Source organism: Perca fluviatilis, chromosome 14, assembly GCF_010015445.1.
Source record: "Perca fluviatilis chromosome 14, GENO_Pfluv_1.0, whole genome shotgun sequence".
Classification (NCBI taxonomy): domain Eukaryota; kingdom Metazoa; phylum Chordata; class Actinopteri; order Perciformes; family Percidae; genus Perca; species Perca fluviatilis.
The window spans coordinates 21935291-21958204 of record NC_053125.1 but is presented as its reverse complement, the minus strand read 5'-3'; the positions used below and the strand labels follow the sequence as shown (position 1 = coordinate 21958204).

The 22914-nt window shown below is 40.8% G+C and overlaps 1 protein-coding gene across 1 annotated transcript in view; it reads right to left on the bottom strand.

The window, feature by feature from the left end:
- The window catches only part of tnfsf10l (TNF superfamily member 10, like), a 64723-nt gene that overhangs the window by 17819 nt on the left and 23990 nt on the right, over positions 1-22914 (bottom strand). Inside the window, exon 2 of the mRNA XM_039822734.1 lies at positions 16611-16760. Coding sequence (XP_039678668.1) covers positions 16611-16760 — 150 coding nt within the window. The remainder of the gene's footprint in view (positions 1-16610; positions 16761-22914) is intronic.

Here is a 22914-nt window from a genome sequence, read left to right as displayed (position 1 = left end):
GTCTGCCAGAGGAGTTTAAGTTTAAAGGAGATGGTGCTGCTAAAAAGCTACAAAAGCTTCCTCCATGTTTGACTCTGGCTTCCACCGAAGTTCAGCGCATTTGCTGGTCAATGGCACAAATGTGTGTCATGTATGAAATGAAATAGTAAACCTCTTCACACTCATCCACAACGTAAGAAACAAAAACCTGAGCCAAGTCATTTTCTTTTAGTAGGTGTTGGCAGAGGGTGTCGCAATCTGCTGATGTTATTGTTATTGCACACGTGTATGGTCACGTTTCATCAGGAATAATAACATTCTTGTCTTCTTTTCCCTCACTCTGGTTGTTGTTTAACCCCCCTCTCTCTCTCTCTCTCTCTCTAACCATGCACTCTCTTAAAGTGCTCATATTATGCTTTTTGGCTTTTCCCCTTTCCTTTATTGTGTTATATATCTTTTTTGTGCATGTTATAGGTTTACAAAGTGAAAAAGCCCAAAGTCCACCCCAAAGGCCAACAGAAAACACTGTTCACAAACTGCTCCAAACAGCTCTATTGTAGTCCAACCTTTACTTCTGTGAAGAACGTGCGTCACTTTGTAACACACGTAATAATGCTCGACTAGCTGCTAGCGTGACTCGCCCTCATACTCTGCAACTGACAAGCTAGCAGTACTTACTGCGCATGTGCGACTCTGGAACAGAAGTGAGATGCCTCACTCTGTAGCTAAAACCATGAAAATTAAACCACATCAACCTATTCTGGTACAACCTCTAAATACAATTCTGAACCTGAAAATGAGCACTTTAAGCTCTTACTTTTTGGGTCCCTCAGCTGTCTTTTCAGCATTTGTTTTCCAACTATTCTTCATCTTGGATGATTTTCTATTTTAGTGAAAATATCATAAATATCCAGGACACAACAACTTTACAAGGATTTGAGGGGAACATATGAGAGGAGGCGAAAAACGCAGTGATGCTGAAGATAAAGCGAAGGAATAGTACATGATGGCAGATTTCACGGCAATTTCATGAAACAAGGATAATAGCCCAAGAGACACATGTGACTAGTGGATGGTCTTTTTATATAACACAGTAATGAAAAGATCAGATTTTCTTTGGCTGGGTCCAACTCCCAACTTCCTAAATAGTTTTGAAATGTGTAACTTCTTTATGAATATCAGTTTGAAAGTTACCTCAGAAGCCCTAAAGTCAACAGTTCATTCAAGGCAAAGTGTTATCTACTTTAGTTTTTTTTAAAGAATTTTTTAGGGCTTTATTTTGCCTTTATGATAGCTTGAGAATGACTGGAAGGGGGGGGGGGGCACTCAAGCAGGCAGGTGAACTACAGGTTGCCCCAAAGGGTCATCAATGTGTAATAATGACAAGCTTTCAAATGTTTTGCAGTACGAGAGTAAGTAGGGGACAATAAGTGTGAAAACCAACACGAAAACTCGAGAGAACGTCATCAATATCACTACAAGCTAACTGCCAGCGTCTGGCTTCTGCTGGTACATTTCCATCCCTCCAGTACTTGCAAAAGTGTTGATGTGGAGAAGTAACACAGTGCTTTTACTGTAAGTAGGAGTTAAAGCTGCACAGGTGCTGTAGGAATGCTGGCTGTGAGCTTTATTATATGAGTTTCGAAATGCCCTCGGAATGTGCCGAGTCTATAGATAAGACTTAAAACAGGCGAGTAAGTTGATCATCTGATGGGAGCTTTCTGCTTCATGGAAATTCCCCAAAGATTATATGAGTCTGGCATTTAATACATGTATCGTGAGAGCACCGAAGCGTCTTGTCTTTTGTATTAACAAACAGCTGATGCTAAAGAAGCTACAGAAAGTATCATGGTGAAGGAGTCAAAGATGGAGGGAGGGGTTTTTGTAGGGGGGGGCGGGGGGTCGCTGGACAGGAACTCGGCCTGAGGGATGAATGAGGAGAGGGAGGGTGGTCGACGCCAGACACAGCGGTCTTTTGTGTTTGTGTATCAGCTGGAAATCACTAACAACACTACAGCCCTCCACCCCTCCCTGTGTGTGTGTGTGTTTATACACAGCATGGCAATGACTGACATTTGCTTTTCAATAGCCAACTGTAGAACAGAACAAGATAAGGAATTGCTTCTCAAAGGCCGACTTGTTTCTTTGGCATTTGTTGTTCACTCTAAAAAAACATGTAGCTATGGTTACGTCCTTGTGCCTTGCATCTCTTCATCATGACCTGAGCGTTTTGTGAGTCTGTCCTCACAGGAGACCCATGCATACATTATTTTCTCTCTCTTCCATCCTACTAAAACCATAAACTTGACTGTGTGCTAGCCTTAACCAAAACACTACACACCACTTTCCTAAGTGATAAGTCTGGTGATATTCTATATTTTTCTTATCATCAACAAATCCAATGCAAACACCAAAGCTAACATGAACTTATCCTACTACGCCTCATTTCTCCTTTTCCGCGTTGTGTTCTCCCCTGTTCAAAAAACTATTAAAGGCACACCTTTGCAATAGATGACATGTTCTTACATTATGATGAACATATAGTCAGTCCCACATACATCTTGCAAATACTCTTTAGTGCACCAAATGTGTAATAATCCAAGTCTTTAAATAGTCCCCAACAAATGCACAAGAGATGGACATATCACATTGTTGTTTTTTTTTTATCTTTTCATTGGATTTGTTGACAAAAACAAAAATATAGAATAACGGCAGCCTATTATGTGATTTGATGCTATAAAAACAGGGTGAAATGTCATGATTGACCGCTGTGATTGACTTGCAATTGGTCGAGTGGATGTATAGGTGGGACGTTGATAACGTGGTTCCACCGCCCAATCGCTACTACACAGATTTTGGCTCCAAAATTAGGATGGCGGTGGCTGTATCCAAGATATTTTGGCTTCCCTTTTGTACAGTAGGAGGAAGTGGAGATGTGTCGTATATCTTTTTTTTTTTACAGTTAATGGTCAAGACATCACTGGTGTTTGGACATACGTAATATGCAGCCTGTGTGTGTTGTTGAAGGGAGACACCATTATCTCTATGTGTTACACACAGTCAAACTAGTGTAATTATTTTGAGAAAACATCGGGTCATCTGCCGCCCATTCATCAATAAAGGCTACTGTAATAATATGTATTGCCAATTGTTCATTGATTTTGAAAGACTAGACTTTCTGAAGCTAACTCTTAACTCATGGGCTCGTCGATTCCATGTTGGGAATCTTATTTAAAGGATAATTTCAGTACTACCATTTACTTTTTATGTGTAGATAATCAGAGGTGTCAAAAGTATTCACATTCATTACTCAAGTAGAAGTATAGATACTAGGGTTTGAAAAGACTTTTGTAGAAGTTGAAGTATCAACTCAAGCTTTTTACTTAAGTAAAAGTGTAAAAGTACTGGTTTCAAAACTACTTAAAGTATAAAAGTAAAAGTAATGTAAGGCAGAGATCTTCAACAGGGGGGTCCTCGGAGTCATTGCAGGGGGGCCTCCAAATTATTGTAAATTTTTGAGTCTTAAAAAAATACTGGCTACTATACTATATGCTTACTGGCCTATAGGTAAGGTAGTCACTAAGATATCAGCCCACAGATACAGTTAATCCTAGATTTACTGTGCCACATACAGTGCCTTGCGAAAGTATTCGGCCCCCTTGAACTTTTCGACCTTTTGCCACATTTCAGGCCTCAAACATAAAGATATAAAACTGTAATTTTTTGTGAAGAATCAACAACAAGTGGGACACAATCATGAAGTGGAACGAAATTTATTGGATATTTCAAACCTTTTAAACAAATAAAAAACTGAAATATGGAGCGTGCAAAATTATTCAGCCCCCTTAAGTTAATACTTTGTAGCGCCACCTTTTGCTGCGATTACAGCTGTAAGTTCGCTTGGGGTATGTCTCTATCAGTTTTGCACATGCGAGACTGACATTTTTGCCCATTCCTCCTTGCAAAACAGCTCGAGCTCAGTGAGGTTGGATGGAGAGCGTTTGTGAACAGCAGTTTTCAGTTCTTTCCACAGATTCTCGATTGGATTCAGGTCTGGACTTTGACTTGGCCAGTCTAACACCTGGATATGTTTATTTGTGAACCATTCCATTGTAGATTTTGCTTTATGTTTTGGATCATTGTCTTGTTGGAAGACAAATCTCCGTCCCAGTCTCAGGTCTTTTGCAGACTCCATCAGGTTTTCTTCCAGAATGGTCCTGTATTTGGCTCCATCCATCTTCCCATCAATTTTAACCATCTTCCCTGTCCCTGCTGAAGAAAAGCAGGCCCAAACCATGATGCTGCCACCACCATGTTTGACAGTGGGGATGGTGTGTTCAGGGTGATGAGCTGGCGTTGCTTTTACCAAACATAACGTTTTGCATTGTTGCCAAAAAGTTTGATTTTGGTTTCATCTGACCACAGCACCTTCTTCCACATGTTTGGTGTGTCTCCCAGGTGGCTTTTGGCAAACTTTAAACGACACTTTTATGGATATCTTTAAGAAATGGCTTTCTTCTTGCCACTCTTCCATAAAGGCTAGATTTGTGCAGTATACGACTGATTGTTGTCCTATGGACAGAGTCTCCCACCTCAGCTGTAGATCTCTGCAGTTCATCCAGAGTGATCATGGGCCTCTTGGCTGCATCTCTGATCAGTCTTCTCATTGTATGAGCTGAAAGTTTAGAGGGATGGCCGGGTCTTCGTAGATTTGCAGTGGTCTGATACTCCTTCCATTTCAATATTATCGCTTGCACAGTGCTCCTTGGGATGTTTAAAGCTTGGGAAATCTTTTTGTTTCCAAATCCGGCTTTAAACTTCTCCACAACAGTATCTCGGACCTGCCTGGTGTGTTCCTTGTTCTTCATGATGCTCTCTGCGCTTTACACGGACCTCTGAGACTATCACAGAGCAGGTGCATTTATACGGAGACTTGATTACACACAGCTGGATTCTATTTATCATCATTAGTCATTTAGGTCAACATTGGATCATTCAAAGATCCTCACTGAACTTCTGGAGAGAGTTTGCTGCACTGAAAGTAAAGGGGCTGAATAATTTTGCACGCCCAATTTTTCAGTTTTTTATTTCTTAAAAAAGTTTGAAATATCCAATAAATTTCGTTCCACTTCATGATTGTGTCCCACTTGTTGTTGATTCTTCACAAAAAATTACAGTTTTATATCTTTATGTTTGAAGCCTGAAATGTGGCAAAAGGTCGAAAAGTTCAAGGGGGCCGAATACTTTCGCAAGGCACTGTATGTAACATTAAAATATGATTTATAAAATCATGCCAACAATTAATATTTTAATAGCTTATCAAAAAAGGGTATGTAAGAAGGCTTCAGGTTGCCTTAACAGTTATTGTAGGCCCAGTTTAATATGCAACTTAATTTCATACAATATGTAGTAGGGGGTCCCTGCTACATCTCACTTTAAGTTAAGGGGTCCTTGGCTTAAAAAACGTTGAAGACCCCTGATGTAAGGGGGAAACAATGCCATTAAGGACAAAAGCTTAACCCCAAAACATGGGGACAAAATCATATGACTATAATAATGTTATATTAAAATCATACCTGCAAACTCAGAAGGGCTGAAAAAGGTAACACATCTCTTCTGTGTTTTTCAGACAACTGCAGCTACAGTCTGGTGTTACAATCCTCTCCGGTGAAATACAGACACACTTTTACACCGTTTAGCTCTCAGCATTTTAACCGTGTTCACTCCAGCTGCTAGCTAACGGTAGGCTAACGTTACCTGCTGCCAACTGTAGTGTTAACTAGCGTCCCGTGCGGCGATGTTTCAGTTCCCTCTAACGTCCGATTTCGGAGCATCAGAGAGAAGCGCAGTCATTTAAGTGGCACCTAATAAGGCACCGAAATCCGCGTTGCTATTCGGTCCGGTAGACAACGGTCGTTAAGGCACCGGTTCCGTATTAGCACCGGGTCTGTGCAGGTGCGATGGATCACGTACAAACCAATAGGGTGTCGGAATAGCTATGTTTATACTTCTCATCCAACCACAATCAAATTCACTCTATCCGGATGGAGCAATTTGGATAGGGTTTTTTGTGTGTGTTTTTTTTTTAACAATGACGAGCCGGAATGAAAACAAGCCAAACTGAAATAGGAGTAACGAGGCTATTTTTAAAATGTAAGGAGTAGAAAGTACAGATAATTGTGTGTAAATGTAAGGAGTAGAAGTAAAAAATCTGCTGTAAAATAATTACTCCAGTAAAGTATAGATACCCAAAATTTAAGTTTTACTCAAGTTAAATTTTTTAAAGTTTTACTTAAGTTAAATTTTAAATTTACTTAAGTAAGGTAACAAAGTATTTGTACTTCGTTACTTGACACCTCTGTAGATAATTCTTTGTGGTTCCTCGCTAAAAGAACCATTTTAGCACTGATGTGTAAAACACATCTTCTAAATGACAAACAAGAGACAAGGAGAGGGAGTGATGAAAAGGAACAGAAAGTTGATTGAACAGACCATTGCACATCAAAATGCCTCCCTTCTTTACAGAGCTCAGAGTGCATAATTCTTCTTTAAAGCCTGCTGCGTGTCTGTCCACACCCTGACCAGTGATGTCAAAACAGCTGTTTTGCATCAGCAGTCAAAAGCCAAATATTTGCTGTAACATCACTGTTTCTACACTGAGCAGATTTAGAGAAATGGCACCCACACAACATCTGTGTGAAACATAGAGAGGCCAAGTGACCTTTTTATTTGATATAACCGAGCATGATGGGTCAACAGTCAAAACGTTGAATAAAACAGCTTCTTCTTCTTCATCTTTTCTTTTTATGATTATTATAGGTTTTAAAATCATGCGAGAAAAAAAGGAATGTGTTCTCAGATACGTAGAATTTTACTTTTTAAACTTATTTAGTTGAACATCAAAGTTTATTCTCGAACTTGGAAATAGTTGACAAAAAAGCCCAAACTCAAGGGCCACTTGCTATCTTATTTAGGAGCTTTCAACCCTATCGCATCTGTCGTACATGTGAGCTGTTGTGTTTTCATCCATAGCACTTTTAGGGCTTCAATTCCTAAACATTAAGCATCAAAGGTCATTCTTGACCTTGAAAAGAGTATTTGATGCTGATAAAGAAAGTGTGATACGGTTGAAAGCTCTGGAAAACGCTAGTAAGTGGAGCTTGAGTTGGGATTGTTTATCAAACTACTACTTTTCGAGGTCTACTCAGCTTACATGTCTACACATCCAACTTCATGACAACCGTGGGAACTATGTCAGGGCTTGACATTAACTTTTTGAGGCACTTGTCCTTCGGACAAGTACATTTACATTTCACTTGTCCATGCACAAAAGTCACTTGTCCGGGTAAAGAGTCATCATTTTATAAAAAAAAATTTTTTGCTAATGCAGAATTCGAATTAACCGTTGAAAGCATCCAAACACTATCAGCATTAATACAATTCAGTTGAAACAGTAGAAACAAACGTGCCCCAACAATAGATTTCCCATTCAACAAGAAAAAAGGATCTCCAGACTCCAGAATACAAAGTAATATGTTGCACGCCGGTGTGCAGAAGTCAATATATTGAGATTCTAAGTCAGTATTTTAAAGTTTGTCATTACTTTCAGATTCCCAGTCAATATTCTAAGTTACTAAGTCAATATATTGAGATACTAAGTCGATACTTTGAGATGTTGAGTCAATTTATTAAGATTGTAAGTCAATATTTTAAATGTTCTCATTGGTTTGAGATTCTTAGTCAATATTCTGAGTTACTAAATCTGTATATAGAGATACTAAGTCAATATTTTGGGATAAGTCAATATATTGAGATACTAAGTCAATATTTTAAGATAAGTCAATATATTGAGATAGTCAATATATTGAGATTCTAAAGCAATATTTTACATTTTCTCATTACTTTGAGATTCTTAGTTTATATTCTGAGATACTAAGTCAATATTTTTACCAGACGTAGTGGTGACTTAAACTTGAACTTATACTATATCTAAAATAATTTTGTAGACATAACAATGGATTTTGCCACTTAATGTTGGTGTTAACTATTTTTTTTTATATACAATTTCACTAATTTCTACCCAGCAGAGGCTGATTTAGAGATCCTTTAAAAGCTGTAGCTACTTTACAGTTGATTATTACCTGATATTTAATCAGCATGTTATTTATTTATTTGTTTAAAAAAGGAGCACAAGAAAACGACATTATAGAACGGCAAAAACGACCACTGGATTGGAAAAGGGTATTTTACAACAGCTTTGAATGCAGCACGAGTATGGTGAGGCCAATTTCAAGTGAACGCAACATCTGTGTTTTTCCGACAACAGCAGCTACAACGTCATACGTTCCTCTCCAGTGAAATACAGACAGACACACTTTTACACCGTTTAGCTGTCAGCATTTTAACCGTGTTTACTCCAATGGTTTACTCTAGCTGCTAGTTATCCGTAGGTTAACGTTACTTGCTGCCAAGTGTAATGTTAACTAGCGTGACATGCGGCGATGTTTAGGTTTCCTGCTCGTTTTTCAGACATCAAAGAAGCGCTGGCATTTCAGTGGCACCGAAATTTGCGTTGCAATTCGGTCCAGTAGATAACGGTCATTAAGGCACCGGTGCCGTATTAGCATCGGGGTCTCTCGTTTTCGTCAGATGTGAATGGGGAGGGAGTAACGTTAAAGGCGGAGTTAGCAAGCTAACATTAGCTAACTAACACCGGCAGGTTCGCCGTGCTTTCATGCTGCATGCGCACAGAGAACGAGCTGAACAAAGCGGGCTGGGTCTAACGTTAGCGGCCCGCGACCACTACCGCTGGGTCCGCTGCCCCGGATTGCGGGGGGAAAAATGTATCGTTTCAAATCGGTAACATAGACGTAATGAGTGGCACATAACGTGAACTTACATGGCATTTTATTTTGTTTGAGTTTTAACTTGTCCAGTGGGACAAGTCAATTTCTCTTCCACTTGCCCTACAAAAAATCCACTTGTCCCGGACAAGCGGACAAGCCTTAATGTCGAGCCCTGTATGTCTGCTGATTAAGACTGGTCGATACAGTTGAAAGCTCTGGAGTTGAAAGCTCTGGAGAAGGCTAGCAAGTTTTCTCCACAGCAGCTTGTAAGTGTCCATGAGATAACCTGGACGCAGAGCTGGTGGCAAATGCACAACATTTGCCTCCAGACTAGGTCTTACTTAATGTCAACCCTGACCCTGTCTCAGAGCGTTATCCGGCACTGCAGCTGGAAGCTGAGAGCTGATGTATTGGCGATTTGTCTCAACAGGCGCAGACGTTACGGTGCCGCCTCTAACCGGCAATTTCCACTGGATGCGGAACGTCTGCGGAGTCATTAGGTTTCCATTAAAGTCAGTGTGTGTATTTCCACAGACTGCGGAACGTCTGCGTCCCGACTCCGTCCCAGTTCCGTCAGTCCGCAGCCCTCCGCAGCAGATACGCAGAGCTTCTATTTTTGACGGACGGACGGAGAGCCGCAGCAATTCAGGACACGGCAGATAGTGCGGGACAGGAAGTCGAGCACAGAAACAAAATAAATATCCGGTTAATTTTCAAAATAAAATACACCGTGCTCACAACAGATCATATTTCCCTGCACTACACCTTGAAAACACAGCACAGAGCTGTTTCCCCTCTATTCCTCTGGATGGAAACAAACTGTTCTTGGTGTTGTGGTTCTATTCTACCTGAATTCGCGAGAACTTGTGGGTCCTCGTGACTACAGCTGTCAGTCACGGCCGCAGCCGTTCCGCAACAAATCCGGACCCGGTGGGTATTGACGGACGGCGGAGCACGCAGCAGACACGCAGCGGAGCCGGTCCGCAGCCGTTACGCATCCAGTGGAAATCCGCGGTCAAACTGAGGGTAGCAGGGTAGAAGAAGGAAAGTTACTCCGGTCTCCACAGGAGCTGAACGCTTAAGACTTGAATACCTGAGCTTAGACTCACGCATGCCATCCTAAATCCTCCGCTGCTATCCCATTTCCCTTCCTCTCCCCTGGTTTCCAGCCTTCCTTGTAGCTTTGCTTTGTCTCACGTGAAGTCAGTGCGGGCATGCAACACAAAACTGTATGCGCAAGAAGGAATGGAAACCCCTCGCTGCATGTTGCTCATCCATACATAAGCCTGAGAAGCCGAATCCTCCAGACGGCAAGCAAACTTTTCTTTTCCTCGCGCCCCATACTGATTGTTTTCCAGAGTCTACCGCATTCACTTAACTATACTTTACATTATTGCTGACTATTTTACAAAGCATATAATGCATTTCTTAATGGATTTCCACCTTTATAGGAAGTCATGAGTGCAGCATGATGTAATTGCAAAGACTTGAAATCAAACATATTTACATTGTTTTCATGCAAAGGCCTTGCAAAGGATATTTTGTGAAATTGCTATTTTTGGAGGTAAGTTAATCGACTATACTTCAGGCAAGTGTCTGTAAGTAGATTTTTATACATTCATTAAATTGTCGGATACTAATGGCTTCCTGAAAGGGAACAAAATCAATCTAAGTGCTTATATGGTTTGGAAAACCCACAAATGCAAGTTAAAGTATATCTGCTGTGTAGTTGTGATTTATGAATAATAAGCTAAAACATTCAAAATTAATTTGGACCTGCCGAGTTTTAACTCAGCCACCACAACGTTTTTCTTTCCCTTCTTTTTTCTCCAGTGTTGTATAATTAAAACCTCATTGTGATATTTTTTCATCTCTTCTTTCTTCTGCACCACATTTCATTACCCACTTCCCGTCTTTTCCTCCACATCTCTCATCTCTTCTTTTTTTTTTTTATTTGTTCCTGTCCAGCTGGGCTTCTTTCCTTCTCTCTTCTTCCCCTCCTTTTTTCTTTTGTACACTGTTTCCATTATTCCTCCCTTCTGTTTGGCTTAGTTCTGTGACGTCTTTCAGTACACTCCCGTCAATCTCTCAAGTCTACATCTTCATCACCATCCTCATCATCTCATGCCAACACCACTATCTTCATCCTTTTTCTCCATCCCCCCCTCTCACACACATTTGTCACATCATTATCTTCATCACTCACTCACTGATCCCATTAAGTACAGTTTGTGTGCATGTATCCACGGAGGAATCTACATGCAGAGCCAACATATTTCTAATCATTTCCAGGAGAAAAACTACAGCCCAAACTGAACTAATGCCCCTCTTTTTCTTCTTCTACCTTTAGTTTTCCATTCTTTTCACTTCCCGTCACTCGCGATTGTCATGCTCTCTTTTTTAATATTTAACATGCATCCAAACCACATAGTTTACGTTAATCAGCGAACCAAATGCCAGCATCTGTTTTGGACTTGATGGACCAGAGCTTAAAGGCACTGAGAGTTTCTGTGAGTGAATTCTCAAACTTATTCCTGAAGGTTTAGATAGGTTTATTGCATCTATGTGGGTATTTAAACTTTATTTTTCACTTTGGACCAGCGATAAATCCATTCATCATGTCATTTGCTTTTTTCTTCTCTCAACATGAACGGATACGCTTCACTGTGTCCAGCACTAAGGGCGTAGCATTTCCATCCAAGTACTATAAGGCAAAAATATTTCTCCACTTGTTGACAGAACAAAACAGAATCAAATGGCTTTACGTAGCTGATTTGAAAGAAGGAACCGTGATCAGCACCTGTTAGCTGCAACAGCTGGGATGCCATACAGACACCCAACACGCTGCAGCAACACGCCTTTACATGTGGCTTTGGTCAGACTTGGCCTATATTTGTCCTCAGGAATGTTGCTTGTGTCATCCTGGTGACCCTCTGACCTATGTTCTGGGATTTTCAAACATCGCTGATTGATTGTCTTTGAGAGACACAGATGGTGTGAGCTAGTACATGAGAGCTGGGGGCTAGGAGATCGCTTAGCTTAGCTTAAGATAAAATATTGAAAGCAGAGAGAAACAGTTGTTGAACCATGAAAAAAAAAAGACCAATTTCTTTTATATGATAATTTAAATGAATGCATCTGAAGACTTCATGGACCCCCTGCCAGGGTGCCATGGACACCAATCACTGGACTAACCAAATGAGATATTACATGTGAGTGAGTTTTAGAGGTGCGGGTAGATCTTTTGTTCCTTTGGAGTCAGGCTAGCTGTGTGTAATTCAACTATATAATTGCTATCATGTGTAAAATGTAAAAAATAAAATAAACTATATAGATATATATTGGTGCCACAGTTTAAAATCTGGATCTACAGTACTTTCACTGAAGCATTTTATAAGGAAAGAGATGGCGCCTAGTTGGTCTGCCAGCTCGATCTAACCACCATTTTGGCTTTTCGACTCCACTATTCCTTTTTTTAAAAACCTTCTGAAAACCTCCTGACGCAAGCTGATGAAGAACACATCATAGTGTTGTTGTACAAAATCAGCTTAAAGGAATCACTAAAAGTGGCTCTTTGACAGCTGACCGCGCAAAAACAATGTTGTTGAGCTGGCTCAACTGGATCAGAAAGGGGTTTAAATGTCTTGCTCAAGGGTAGTTTGCCCTTTTCCCTTCTCTTTTTCAAGCAGCATTAGTTGGAAAAAGAAAAAGAAAAAATGCAAAGTGCTGACATGAAAATGAATAGGATTTGGATTACCTTGACAATACCACATATGCGAATGTTTGGATAAAAAGTAATTGGATGTAAATTTGTTTGGATGTGTGTCACCAGCGTTTACACTGGAGAAAAACTAGACATTCCTGTTCCCGTCCACTGCGGACCACAAGGGCATGCAGCAGCACTCTCTGATCGTATCATACAAGTAGAGCAAAGAAAGAGAGGAGGGTGAAGAGGTGAGAGGTAAAGGGGAAAAAAGATTGGGAGAGAAATTAAGCCAGAAAGAGAGAGAGACTTAAAGAGAAAAGGCAGAGAGGCTTAAACACTGACACACTGACAGACAGTGGTTTGTGTGTGTGTGTGTGTGTTTTTGTGTGTGTGTGTGTGTGTGTGGGGTTGTTGATATAGGAAATGAGGGGGCTGAAGTTATTGTGCTGTAAGCGTCCAGACATTCAGACTAAGAGGGAAACGTCCTCTTGGCTGCAAGAAGATGACTTATATCAATGTGTGAGTCAGTGGGCTTGTGTGTGTGTGTGTGTGTGTGTGTGTGTGTGTGTGTGTGTGTGTGTGTGAGAACCACAGCTTCCCGGAGTCATTGGTATTTTCATGCTGATTCGACATATGTACTGAGAGCATTGTGACCTTAATATGGCTCAATCTGTTACTGCATGAGTGTATGGGTAATAGTAATGTGACTGACTTGTGTTTATGTTTTGTGTGTGTGTGTGTGTGTGTGCATGTGTGTGAGCATTTCTTTATCTATGTGACACCCAAGTTTAGAACTTAGAGCCCAGAGGAAACCATATATACAAGAGCTACTGATGAGGCAAAGCTTATAACAGAATAAATGTAAGGCTAGATGTATGTACGAGGGATCATTTGAAAGGTAACATTATCTAGTTTCTGAAAATGTGCTTGTTTAGCATATGGCTATAACACAACCTAAACTACATCAGTTCAGACATGGCTCAAAAAAGCTTTGGTCTAATCCTTCCCCTAACTTGCTAGCGGGCAGGTGGGTTTAAAGAGGTAAACTGCACCCTCTAGTATCGGGTAACAGCACCAGGTAATTTTTACAAATTTTGCTAATTGAAAACCAAAAAGACAGCGAATCCAGTTGAATAAAGCCGGGCCATGCAGTGGAAAATGCGCCATTTGACATGACTGATGACTCAACCACCTGAGCTACAGCTTTCGCAAAACAATTAGCCTAACTTTTGCGAACAAAACTATCATTTTAGACCAGCGGTTTGTTAGTTGTAAGGTTGTTGCGGAGGGAGAGTCATGAGGCAAGGATACTGCATGAGGTGAAAGGGACAGGTGCATGCTGGTGTTGAAAAGACAGGAAGTCAGTCATTGTAGTTTTGCTCGCTGATTTTGGAGCAGTTGGAGCTGCAGCAGTGGCTGTGACACACAGCTCATGGACACAATTAAGGTACTTGAAAACCCTTAGTGCCTCAAATTTACGGCCAAATTCATACTCCGTCTTTGAGACATAACTCAGCCAAATCTGAACACAGACACGACAATTGTGAGGGGGTATTGCAAGTTTCAAGTGTGTTTGATACAAACAGGTTTATGGTAACACTTTAGTTAGTCTATATCCTTCACCTTCCACTTCCAGGATTGCTCCGGATGCATGTATTTTCTGTTTCCTTCCGCTTTCTTTGTGTTTTTAATTTTAACTTTGGTGGATTTATGAGGACTATGGTTAACTGCTCCTCAGCAGGACTATCTGTCCAATCTTGAGTTTTCTCTCGCATGACTATTTTGCAGCAGCTCTGTACGGAGTTTAGCACCGCCCATGATGATTCTGATTGGTTTAAAGAAACGTTTTCCTCCCATCCCCGAATGCTATGCGGAGAAGCCAGACCCTTCTCCAAAGCGCGCTGAAGGAGGGTCTGGGTACTCCACATAGCATTCAAGACTACACTTTAGTAATACTGAGGTGACTCAGGGCAAACTGTAAGTGGGGCGTCCACCTTAATTTGAGCTGTTTTTGACTGAGGTCTGGCACAGGTTTATCAAGCATTAGTTTTTCAGATATAGCTTGTAAAAGCCAAGCAGGTTCAATCCAAATACTTGGCATGCGTACAACAGCTTCCAAACACACACAGCTGGAAGTGTATAATGCTAATCTCTGTTTGTGCTAACATGTTCTTAAAAACACCTAGAAGCACAAAACGGTTTCAAGCACAGACTTGTGAAGCACGACAAGTTAGAGCACATAAATGTTACCAGCGGTTGTTATGATGTGAGGTCTCAGGTCACTGGTTCTTGACACTTATTGATTGGTTTTGTGTTACATTGTTGACGAGGTGAAACAGACAATCGTGTTTATACTTGCACACATCCTCACTAACGCTTTAATTCATCTCTGCACCATCACTACAACCACCACCAGCCTCTCCACGGACACTATACTATAAATAAAATGAGTCAAATATTTCACAAATTTGCAAACTTCCATAGCTGTTTGTTGTTTTTAAGTGAGTCACAGACTGTAACTGTAAAGGTGGATCTGTAGAAAACAGGTTGATCAGGTGAATACTGTCAGATACAAACGGAGCTAAATGATGGTGATAAATGTAGCTCTCACTTTTCTAATAGTGATAGCGTTTCTCTTCCACTCATTCCATCATATATTACAATTTCCAACATTTATGTGATTAATACTCACTGTCTTAGTGTTTCGTTGTTTTGTTTGTTTTGTTTTTTAAAGGATTCATGGCTAGAAGTGAGATGATTGAGCGGATGAAACAGGCCATACAGTTAAATATTGAGTGAGAAACATTATTGAATATATACAGTGCCAATCAAATCAGTACATCTGCTGCTTTTAATAAAGCTATCTTTTTAATTGTCCATCTCAGTTTGTGTAATTGAACACATATGCCCTGTATATATCTTTATATGGGTGTTACTCCGTCACAGCTGAAGGTTTCTCCATTAGGTTGACAAATATGCCCAGTCAGTCCCGCCCAGAGGGTCAGTTCTGCATCAGTCCCCGCACATGTTTCTCAGCTCACTGTAACTGAGCAGATTCCTTCACGCTGAAACCAGCCTCCATCTGTTCTCAAACCCAGGGTCAGCAGAGCTAATACAGATTTCCAAAATATGGTATTTAGGGAATACAAATTATAGTCTGGATTTTATCAGTTAGCATTGGCGAGATACAAAGTACATATTTCAGAGTGTACGTGTGGTATTAGCTTGGCAATAGAGCTGTAACAATTCCAAATGTTACTTATAATTGTCTCTTTCAGTCAAATTTGAAAATATTTATTTTATGCGTTACATTTTCAAACAAAAACAAGTTTTGAATGAATCCCAGGATACATATTTTGGTTATATCACTCTAATGTGACCCAGATAATGTAATAACACAAGTACACCATGCCTATGAAGTAAACCACGCCTGCTTACTATTATAAAACATTGTATTTTTTTCTTAAATGAATATAAAATTGACTATTACCATCAGCAGGTATACCCCTTAGGACCAATGTTAGCAATTAATTGCGGTTAAACAAAGAAATGACAATTACGTAATAATTGTCACAGGCCTACTTGGCAACGATGCATTTAATTCACCTCCTTCCCATTTATAACGTACACATTTGAATTGTTTTTTTTTTATCTTTTAGTTTTCCCACTATTACTATTGACTGATTCTTATGGCTGCTTTTCATTTACAAAACACCTACAACAAAACCCATCTTGCCATCAACTAAATTTATTTAATCCAGACTACAGTTTAAAAAAAGGCTCTGAAGCTTTCCCCTCCCAAAATAATGTCCACCATTGGAAAACTATTCAACGTACTTTCCTGGAGACTGGACTCACACCAATAGCAATACCAATGTTCTAATACCATAGAGGTTCATTATCATTAGAAGGCATTTATTATACAAAACAATAATGTTTTTGTGGATTTCATCATAAATCAAATAGTGATTGAGTAGGATTTATTTCTCTAAAGCAAATACAGAAATGTAAATTGAAACTCTGCCTGTACTGCACTTATTCTGAATGTCAGTAATGCAGTTTTAAATTTCTTTTCTTACCTTGGAGATATATGCTTTGATGCCTTCGGCCAGTTTGATGCAGGGCTCCCCGAAGAGCTGGGCCAGCTGATCGGGGATGTCCTGGTCCTTATCCAGAGCATTCAGTAAACTCAGGCACTTCAGCTCCTCTGTGACCCCCTGGCTACGCACCTACACAACAAACACCAAACACAGATTGAAAAAAAGTTAGATCCTCGCTGCCTTGTAGCAAACAGTAAACATATCTCTACAAGATATTTACAGCGTTGTTGGTCGATAATCGTGGCTTAATTATGTCGACAAGCGCTGAACTTTCTGGGTTTCAGACATACTATGTATTCTAAAGCAGAACATCAAATATACAGAATATATAGTCCATACGATTCCTCATCGATTTCAGCGCAGGCTGTTTTGCCCTACAAGTGGAACTGAACAGTCTCCAAATAAATTGCATCTCTAAAACTGCTGTTTACAGAGCATTCACAGGGACTAAAAAAGAGCCAAATTTAAATTTTGTAATCAATTAAGGACAATTTACAGCACAAAACATGAATGAAAGTGAAAAATGTCTGTACATTTAGATTCTGGGCAAATGATCCAATCACAAATTCAAACATTTGCTGAATGGAACGCCTTGAGATAAGACACACATTGCCACCAACGTCATTAGGTAAAGAATACATTGTTCTTAAATCCATATAATGACGATTAAATGCACAACAAACAAAACACCTAGGAATCAAAATCAGATGAGCCCCAAATTTGTCATGGCTGGCTCAAAACCATGGCAAAAAAACCAGTGGCTGCAGCAAATAATACATACAACAAACATTACAACAACAAAAACAACTAGTTGTCCAAATAATGCTGCGAAGTGTGGCCGTCAGTAAGCCAGTGGTGTATGCATGAATGAGAAAATAGCGGCTGGAGTGTTGTGTGTTAAAATGGAAAACAGAATAACAACGGGAAGTGTAGAGCATAGGGAACAGCGTTTCTCCTCTCTCTCGCCCCCTAAGTGGAACACGTGGGGGTGCGTTCCGATACTGGAAACACCGGGCCCAGGTGTTTCCAATAAATAATGACCCGACCACACCTACTGGCATCTGAAACTTGGAACACAAAGACAAACAGACTGCCCAGCAGCCAAAAGAGGCGGGGTTAGTCACACAACCCTCGACTGAGCACGGAACAATAAAAGGGAATATAGTTCAAATGCGAATTCTGCAAATGTTATTATTAATTTAAGTAACAGTAATTATGGATCTTGCTCTTTGGTGCTATCCGCCATCTCCTTTTAGTTCATGGGATGTTCGTGCACGTCATATAATCCTGCTGCTAAGACAAACTAGTTGTCCTCCATGCCGTCACTCTCTCTGCACGTCTCTGATACAGTATGCTGCACTTTCAGCGTATCAGCAGTCTTCCTCTTGCATGGCTTATTATTTCCCTGTTTGCTTTCTTGCAGCTTGTTCCTTTTGTCCCATCTGTTAAGCTTTTTTCTGTACACGCTGTGCTATTTATTTCTGGATTTGGTGCACATTTCCCAAAATGTACTTTTACTCCTGAAGTGCAACTGTCCTTTGGGGGACACTGCATATTCGTTTTTATAGTGACTTGTACAAAGAAACTGAAAGGGGAAAAAGCACACCGTGGAAATCGGCGCAGTGAAAGAACCTGAGACCAAATGTAACCACGACGATTTGGCACACGGACTGCCGGCTCAGGCAGCTGTAACACAAATCCTTATGTCACACTGAGGGCATGCACGGTCTTACCGAAGACTTCCCCCTCACATATAGTGCATCCCTAATGAGACATCTAATTAGAGACAATTACATCAACAGTTTCTCTGGGGCGAAGGGGAAGTTGGTTCTTTTCTCTTTTGCTACGCCTCCTGTTTGACAGCCACTTGAATCTGAAAAAAATTATGTTTTCATGTAATTTTGGGGCAGCACGGGTCGAATAAGACATCTTTGGGAACTGAAATGTAGAGAGAGGCTTTACTGTATGTAGCTCAGTTGTGTGTGTGTGTGTGTGTGTGTGTGTGTGTGTGTGTGTGTGTGTGTGTGTGTGTGTGTGTGTGTGTGTGTGTGTATACCCTTCAGGGAGGTTGTAAGCGTCACGGTCTGAAAGTCCTGCTAATGACTCTATAACAAGCTCTGATGAGGAGGGAGAGATTACAGAGCTTGACTCCTTCACCCCTGCTCTTTATTTTTATAAATTTCTTTCCGCTTGACCCCCGCTTTCTAATGAAACCTGTTCCTTTTGTCTTCTTTCCCTGTGGCTTCTGCCTTCCATTTGCCTTTTCTTTTCCTCTTTCTCTTTACTTGTTTCTCTTTGTCTCAGCGATACTGTTCATGTTGATGCATGAGTGGATCTCCCTGTTCCTAGTGAAGATAGCTGTGTGTTTGTCTAAGTGTTTGTGTAAATTAGCCCCAACCAAGCGGGAAGGACGGGGCACGTACGGGAAACAAAACTGGGTTTCTTTGAAAAAAGGATGGGGCCACATCTCAACAGTCTGTGCCCCAGTCCTGGATGACTCATGTCTTTAATGGCTTCACGTGTCTATTGAGGGATGAAACATCATAATGAGTCTAATCGGACACACGTAATTGTTCCAGTCGGTGCACATTCCGGTTGCAAACTTCTATCCAGGTCAAATCTGTGAGCCTTGTTATGTCAAATAAGGGGAAATATACAAAGTGCATAAAGCTGAGAAGCAGGCTTCCCAACTGTCTGAACTTTAGTTGGTCCAAAAATCCAGAAATAAAGTACAAATCTGAAGCTTTTGTATGAGGCGCTTATTCATAGTCGGTGTATTACCTACAGTAGATTGTGGTCGGCACGCCCCGAGGGCTGTTCGGTAGCAGGGTAAAGAGGTAAAAATATTCTAAGTAAATCTTACACTTGAACAGATTTTTTTTTTTGGGGGGCATTTTCAGCTTTTATTTTTGACAGGACAGCTTAAGACATGAAAGAGGACAGAGAGGGGGGAAAGACATGCAGCAAAGGGCCACAGGGCGGAGTCGAACCCAGGCCCACGGCATAAACCTCCACATATGGGCGCCCGCTCTACCAACTGAGCTATCCGGCAGAGGTGTGACTCTTCACTGATCTCCCGATTCGATTATGACTATCATGTCAGCGATTCAATTTGATTCGATATCTCGATGCATCACGATGCGTCAAATACATTTTTCTATTAAAGCCATGTAGGATATTTAATTAATTAATCGTCCGTATCCACGATTCGATGCATCGATTATTTGATTAATTTCAACACCTCTACTATCCGGGCACCCAAACAGATTTTTTTTTTTTTTTTGGTGAGCCTTTTTTAGGTGGCTAAATGCGTTTAGCTGCTGCCCTCTTCCACAGCAGTACATTGCTTAGCTTTTGTGTCGGTACTTTAGTGAAAGTAAAAGTCCTGCATTCAAAGGTCTACTCAAGTAAAAGTGCAAAAGCATTATAAGCAAAATTGTACTCAAAATTGTATCAGATGTACTCATATTAGCCCCTTTTATATACTGTACGTTTTCTCTATAATAATGCATCACATTTTTTAAAGGTCCCATGACATGGTGCTCTTTGGATGCTTTTATATAGACCTTAGTGGTCCCCTAATACTGTATCTGAAGTCTCTTTCCCGAAATTCAGCCTTGGTGCATAATTACAGCCACTATAGCCAGTCCCACAATGAGCTTTCCTTAGTATGTGCCATTTTTGTGTCTGTAGCTATTGAGGAGGAGAGAGGGGGGGGCAAGGTGGAGGGTGGGGGTGTGGCCTTGACCAACTGCCACTTTTCTCGTTTGAAAGCCATGATGTCTCTCTCTCTCATGGGTTGGCCAAATTCTCTGGGCGGGCAAAGCAGAGAAAGGGGAGGTAACCTTGCTCCTTATGACCTCATAAGGAGAAGATTCCAGATCGGCCCATCTGAGCTTTCATTTTCTCAAAGGCAGAGCAGGATACCCAGGGCTCGGTTTACACCTATCGCCATTTCAAGCCAATTGGGGACCATAGGCAGGCTGGGGGAACGCATATTAATGTTAAAAAACCTCATAAAGTGAAATTTTCATGCCATGGGACCTTTATGATAATCATATTTTGGGTGCATGTTTTAATCTGAAATGAAAAGTACAATATTTCCCTCTGAAATGTAGTGGACTAGAAGCATAAAGTGGCGTACAAGTATTCAAGTGAAGTACCTCAAAGTATTTGCATAAAGGCTTATTTTAAAAAGTCACACATCCATATAGCCTTTATTGTCTTGGAAGTAATGCGACGTGATTAAAAGCAGAACAGTAGCTCATAATTGTCTGCATACAATCAGGACACTTCCCAACAAAAACTGCTGACAGTGGAGCACGACAGAGACAGTCTGTCTATTGTGACGACAGCTACTACTGGCAGAAGTGTCGGGGAGGTTCACACATGGATGAGTGGATCGGAGTCCGTTCGCAGCAACACATGGAGCGAAAGTAGGCTTAGCTTCTTCCCGGCGCCTCTGCCAAAACACACTCCCTGCTTTGGTGGTTCTGGTTGACGGATTCATTGTTATTGAGGAGCGTCTTTCGTATGTGAGAATAAAAGCTTTGCCTTTATAGGGCATTCATGTGTGTGTTTGTGCATGTGTGTCCATTAAGTTTTGACAGGGCCGGCAGGGAGTGCCTCGTCCCTGTTAGTGAGGAGATAAATGCTCGTACACACCACTGCCCTGAGCTAAAAACAAGATTAGGAGACTTTCTGCTCCATTGGTATATGGAGACGAGGCCAGAGGCTAAACCAAGGTATGCAGAGAGACATTATCATCACATTGAAACACTGTCTTTTCTCAGGGTTTAAGCTGCACAAAGAAACTTCTCCCTATAGTCAGTGAGAAATGTTTACACTTGTTGCTGGTTAGGAGACAGTTTTGTATTTTTTTTTTTTCTGCCAATGACAGTAAATGACAAACAAGACAATTTATTTTCAGTTAGGGCATGAGAAATTTATACTGCTAAAGAAGCAAACATGATTGGCAAATCCATCACTTATTAAATGAACTCTGAATACCTGATATTTTAGTTATATCATTTTGATTTAAATTAGCAGATACTTGTAAACATGGCTAAGAGTCTCCAGTCACGCCAATCGGCTCTGAGCTGAATGCCAACGTCAGCGTGCTAACATGCTGATTTTAAGCAGGTACGAAGTTTACCATGTTTACCATCTTAGTTTAGCATGTTAGCATTTGGTAATTAACACTGAACACAAACTGCAGCAGAGGCTGTTTTGCAGGTATTTTGTATTTGAAATGTCAGAGCATCACTGAGATTATTAGAATTCATCTCGAGCGCAACACGAATGTTGGTACTAAATTTGAATGGCAATCCATCCAACAGTTGTTTCATATCGCTCCAAACCACAAATATTAACCTCATGGGGCGAGATGAAAAGGAGTTGAATGACCAAAGTCATTAGGATTCATCTTTTGGACACCGTGGACATGCGTACCAAATGTGATGCCATTCATCCGAAAGCTGTTGAGATATTTCAGACCGACTGCCTGCCATCCCTAGAGCCACACAGCGTGTTTGAGTTTTATCACACTAAACATATTACTGCGAGAGTTAGGGCTCAACATGTATGTTTAGTTTCCTTCCCACCGTGGTTGTTACTGTATTTAATAGGAATGCACAGCAAACAGTCTGGTGTCTGGCTCTAACTGGAAGTCAGCACCACCGCAGAGCCAAGCTGGTTCTTCCTTCTTCCAAGTTTGGTCTCCCTGCAAGATCTTTACCAGCTATACACAGCAACACTGGTATTGTGTGTGTGAGTGTGCGTATGTGCATGTGTGTGTGTCATCATGGCAAATTTTTTTCCTGATTTTGAGGTGGTTTTAAGTACTTTTCCACATGTTTATAATTCTGTGGCCAGATTGTATCATGGCAATAGCATCACCAACAGTGCAAGATGCAGTCACAATTTTTTATTTTTTTTACAAGTGTGTAGTGAAAGCCGATTTCGAGAACGGGTGTGGTCCAAGCAAGGAGGCCGTAGGTAGTTAATTGACCCCCCCCCTGCCCCCACCCAATTTATCCCCCTGATCTAACAACCGTGCAACATACGTATGTAATATGTGTAGTTGACATCAAAATGAAGGCAGAGTTCAAACAATTTGATCTTCATTTAGGGGATTGTATCACTTATTTATTTTTTGGGTTTAGCTAAACTGTTGAAAAGCAGAGAGGAAAATGTGAGAGATTCTGTGGGCTAGTAGAGACATGCAAGCCTCCAGAGATGGGGGACTCATCCTTACCATGCCCTGAGAGCATGCAACTGGAAC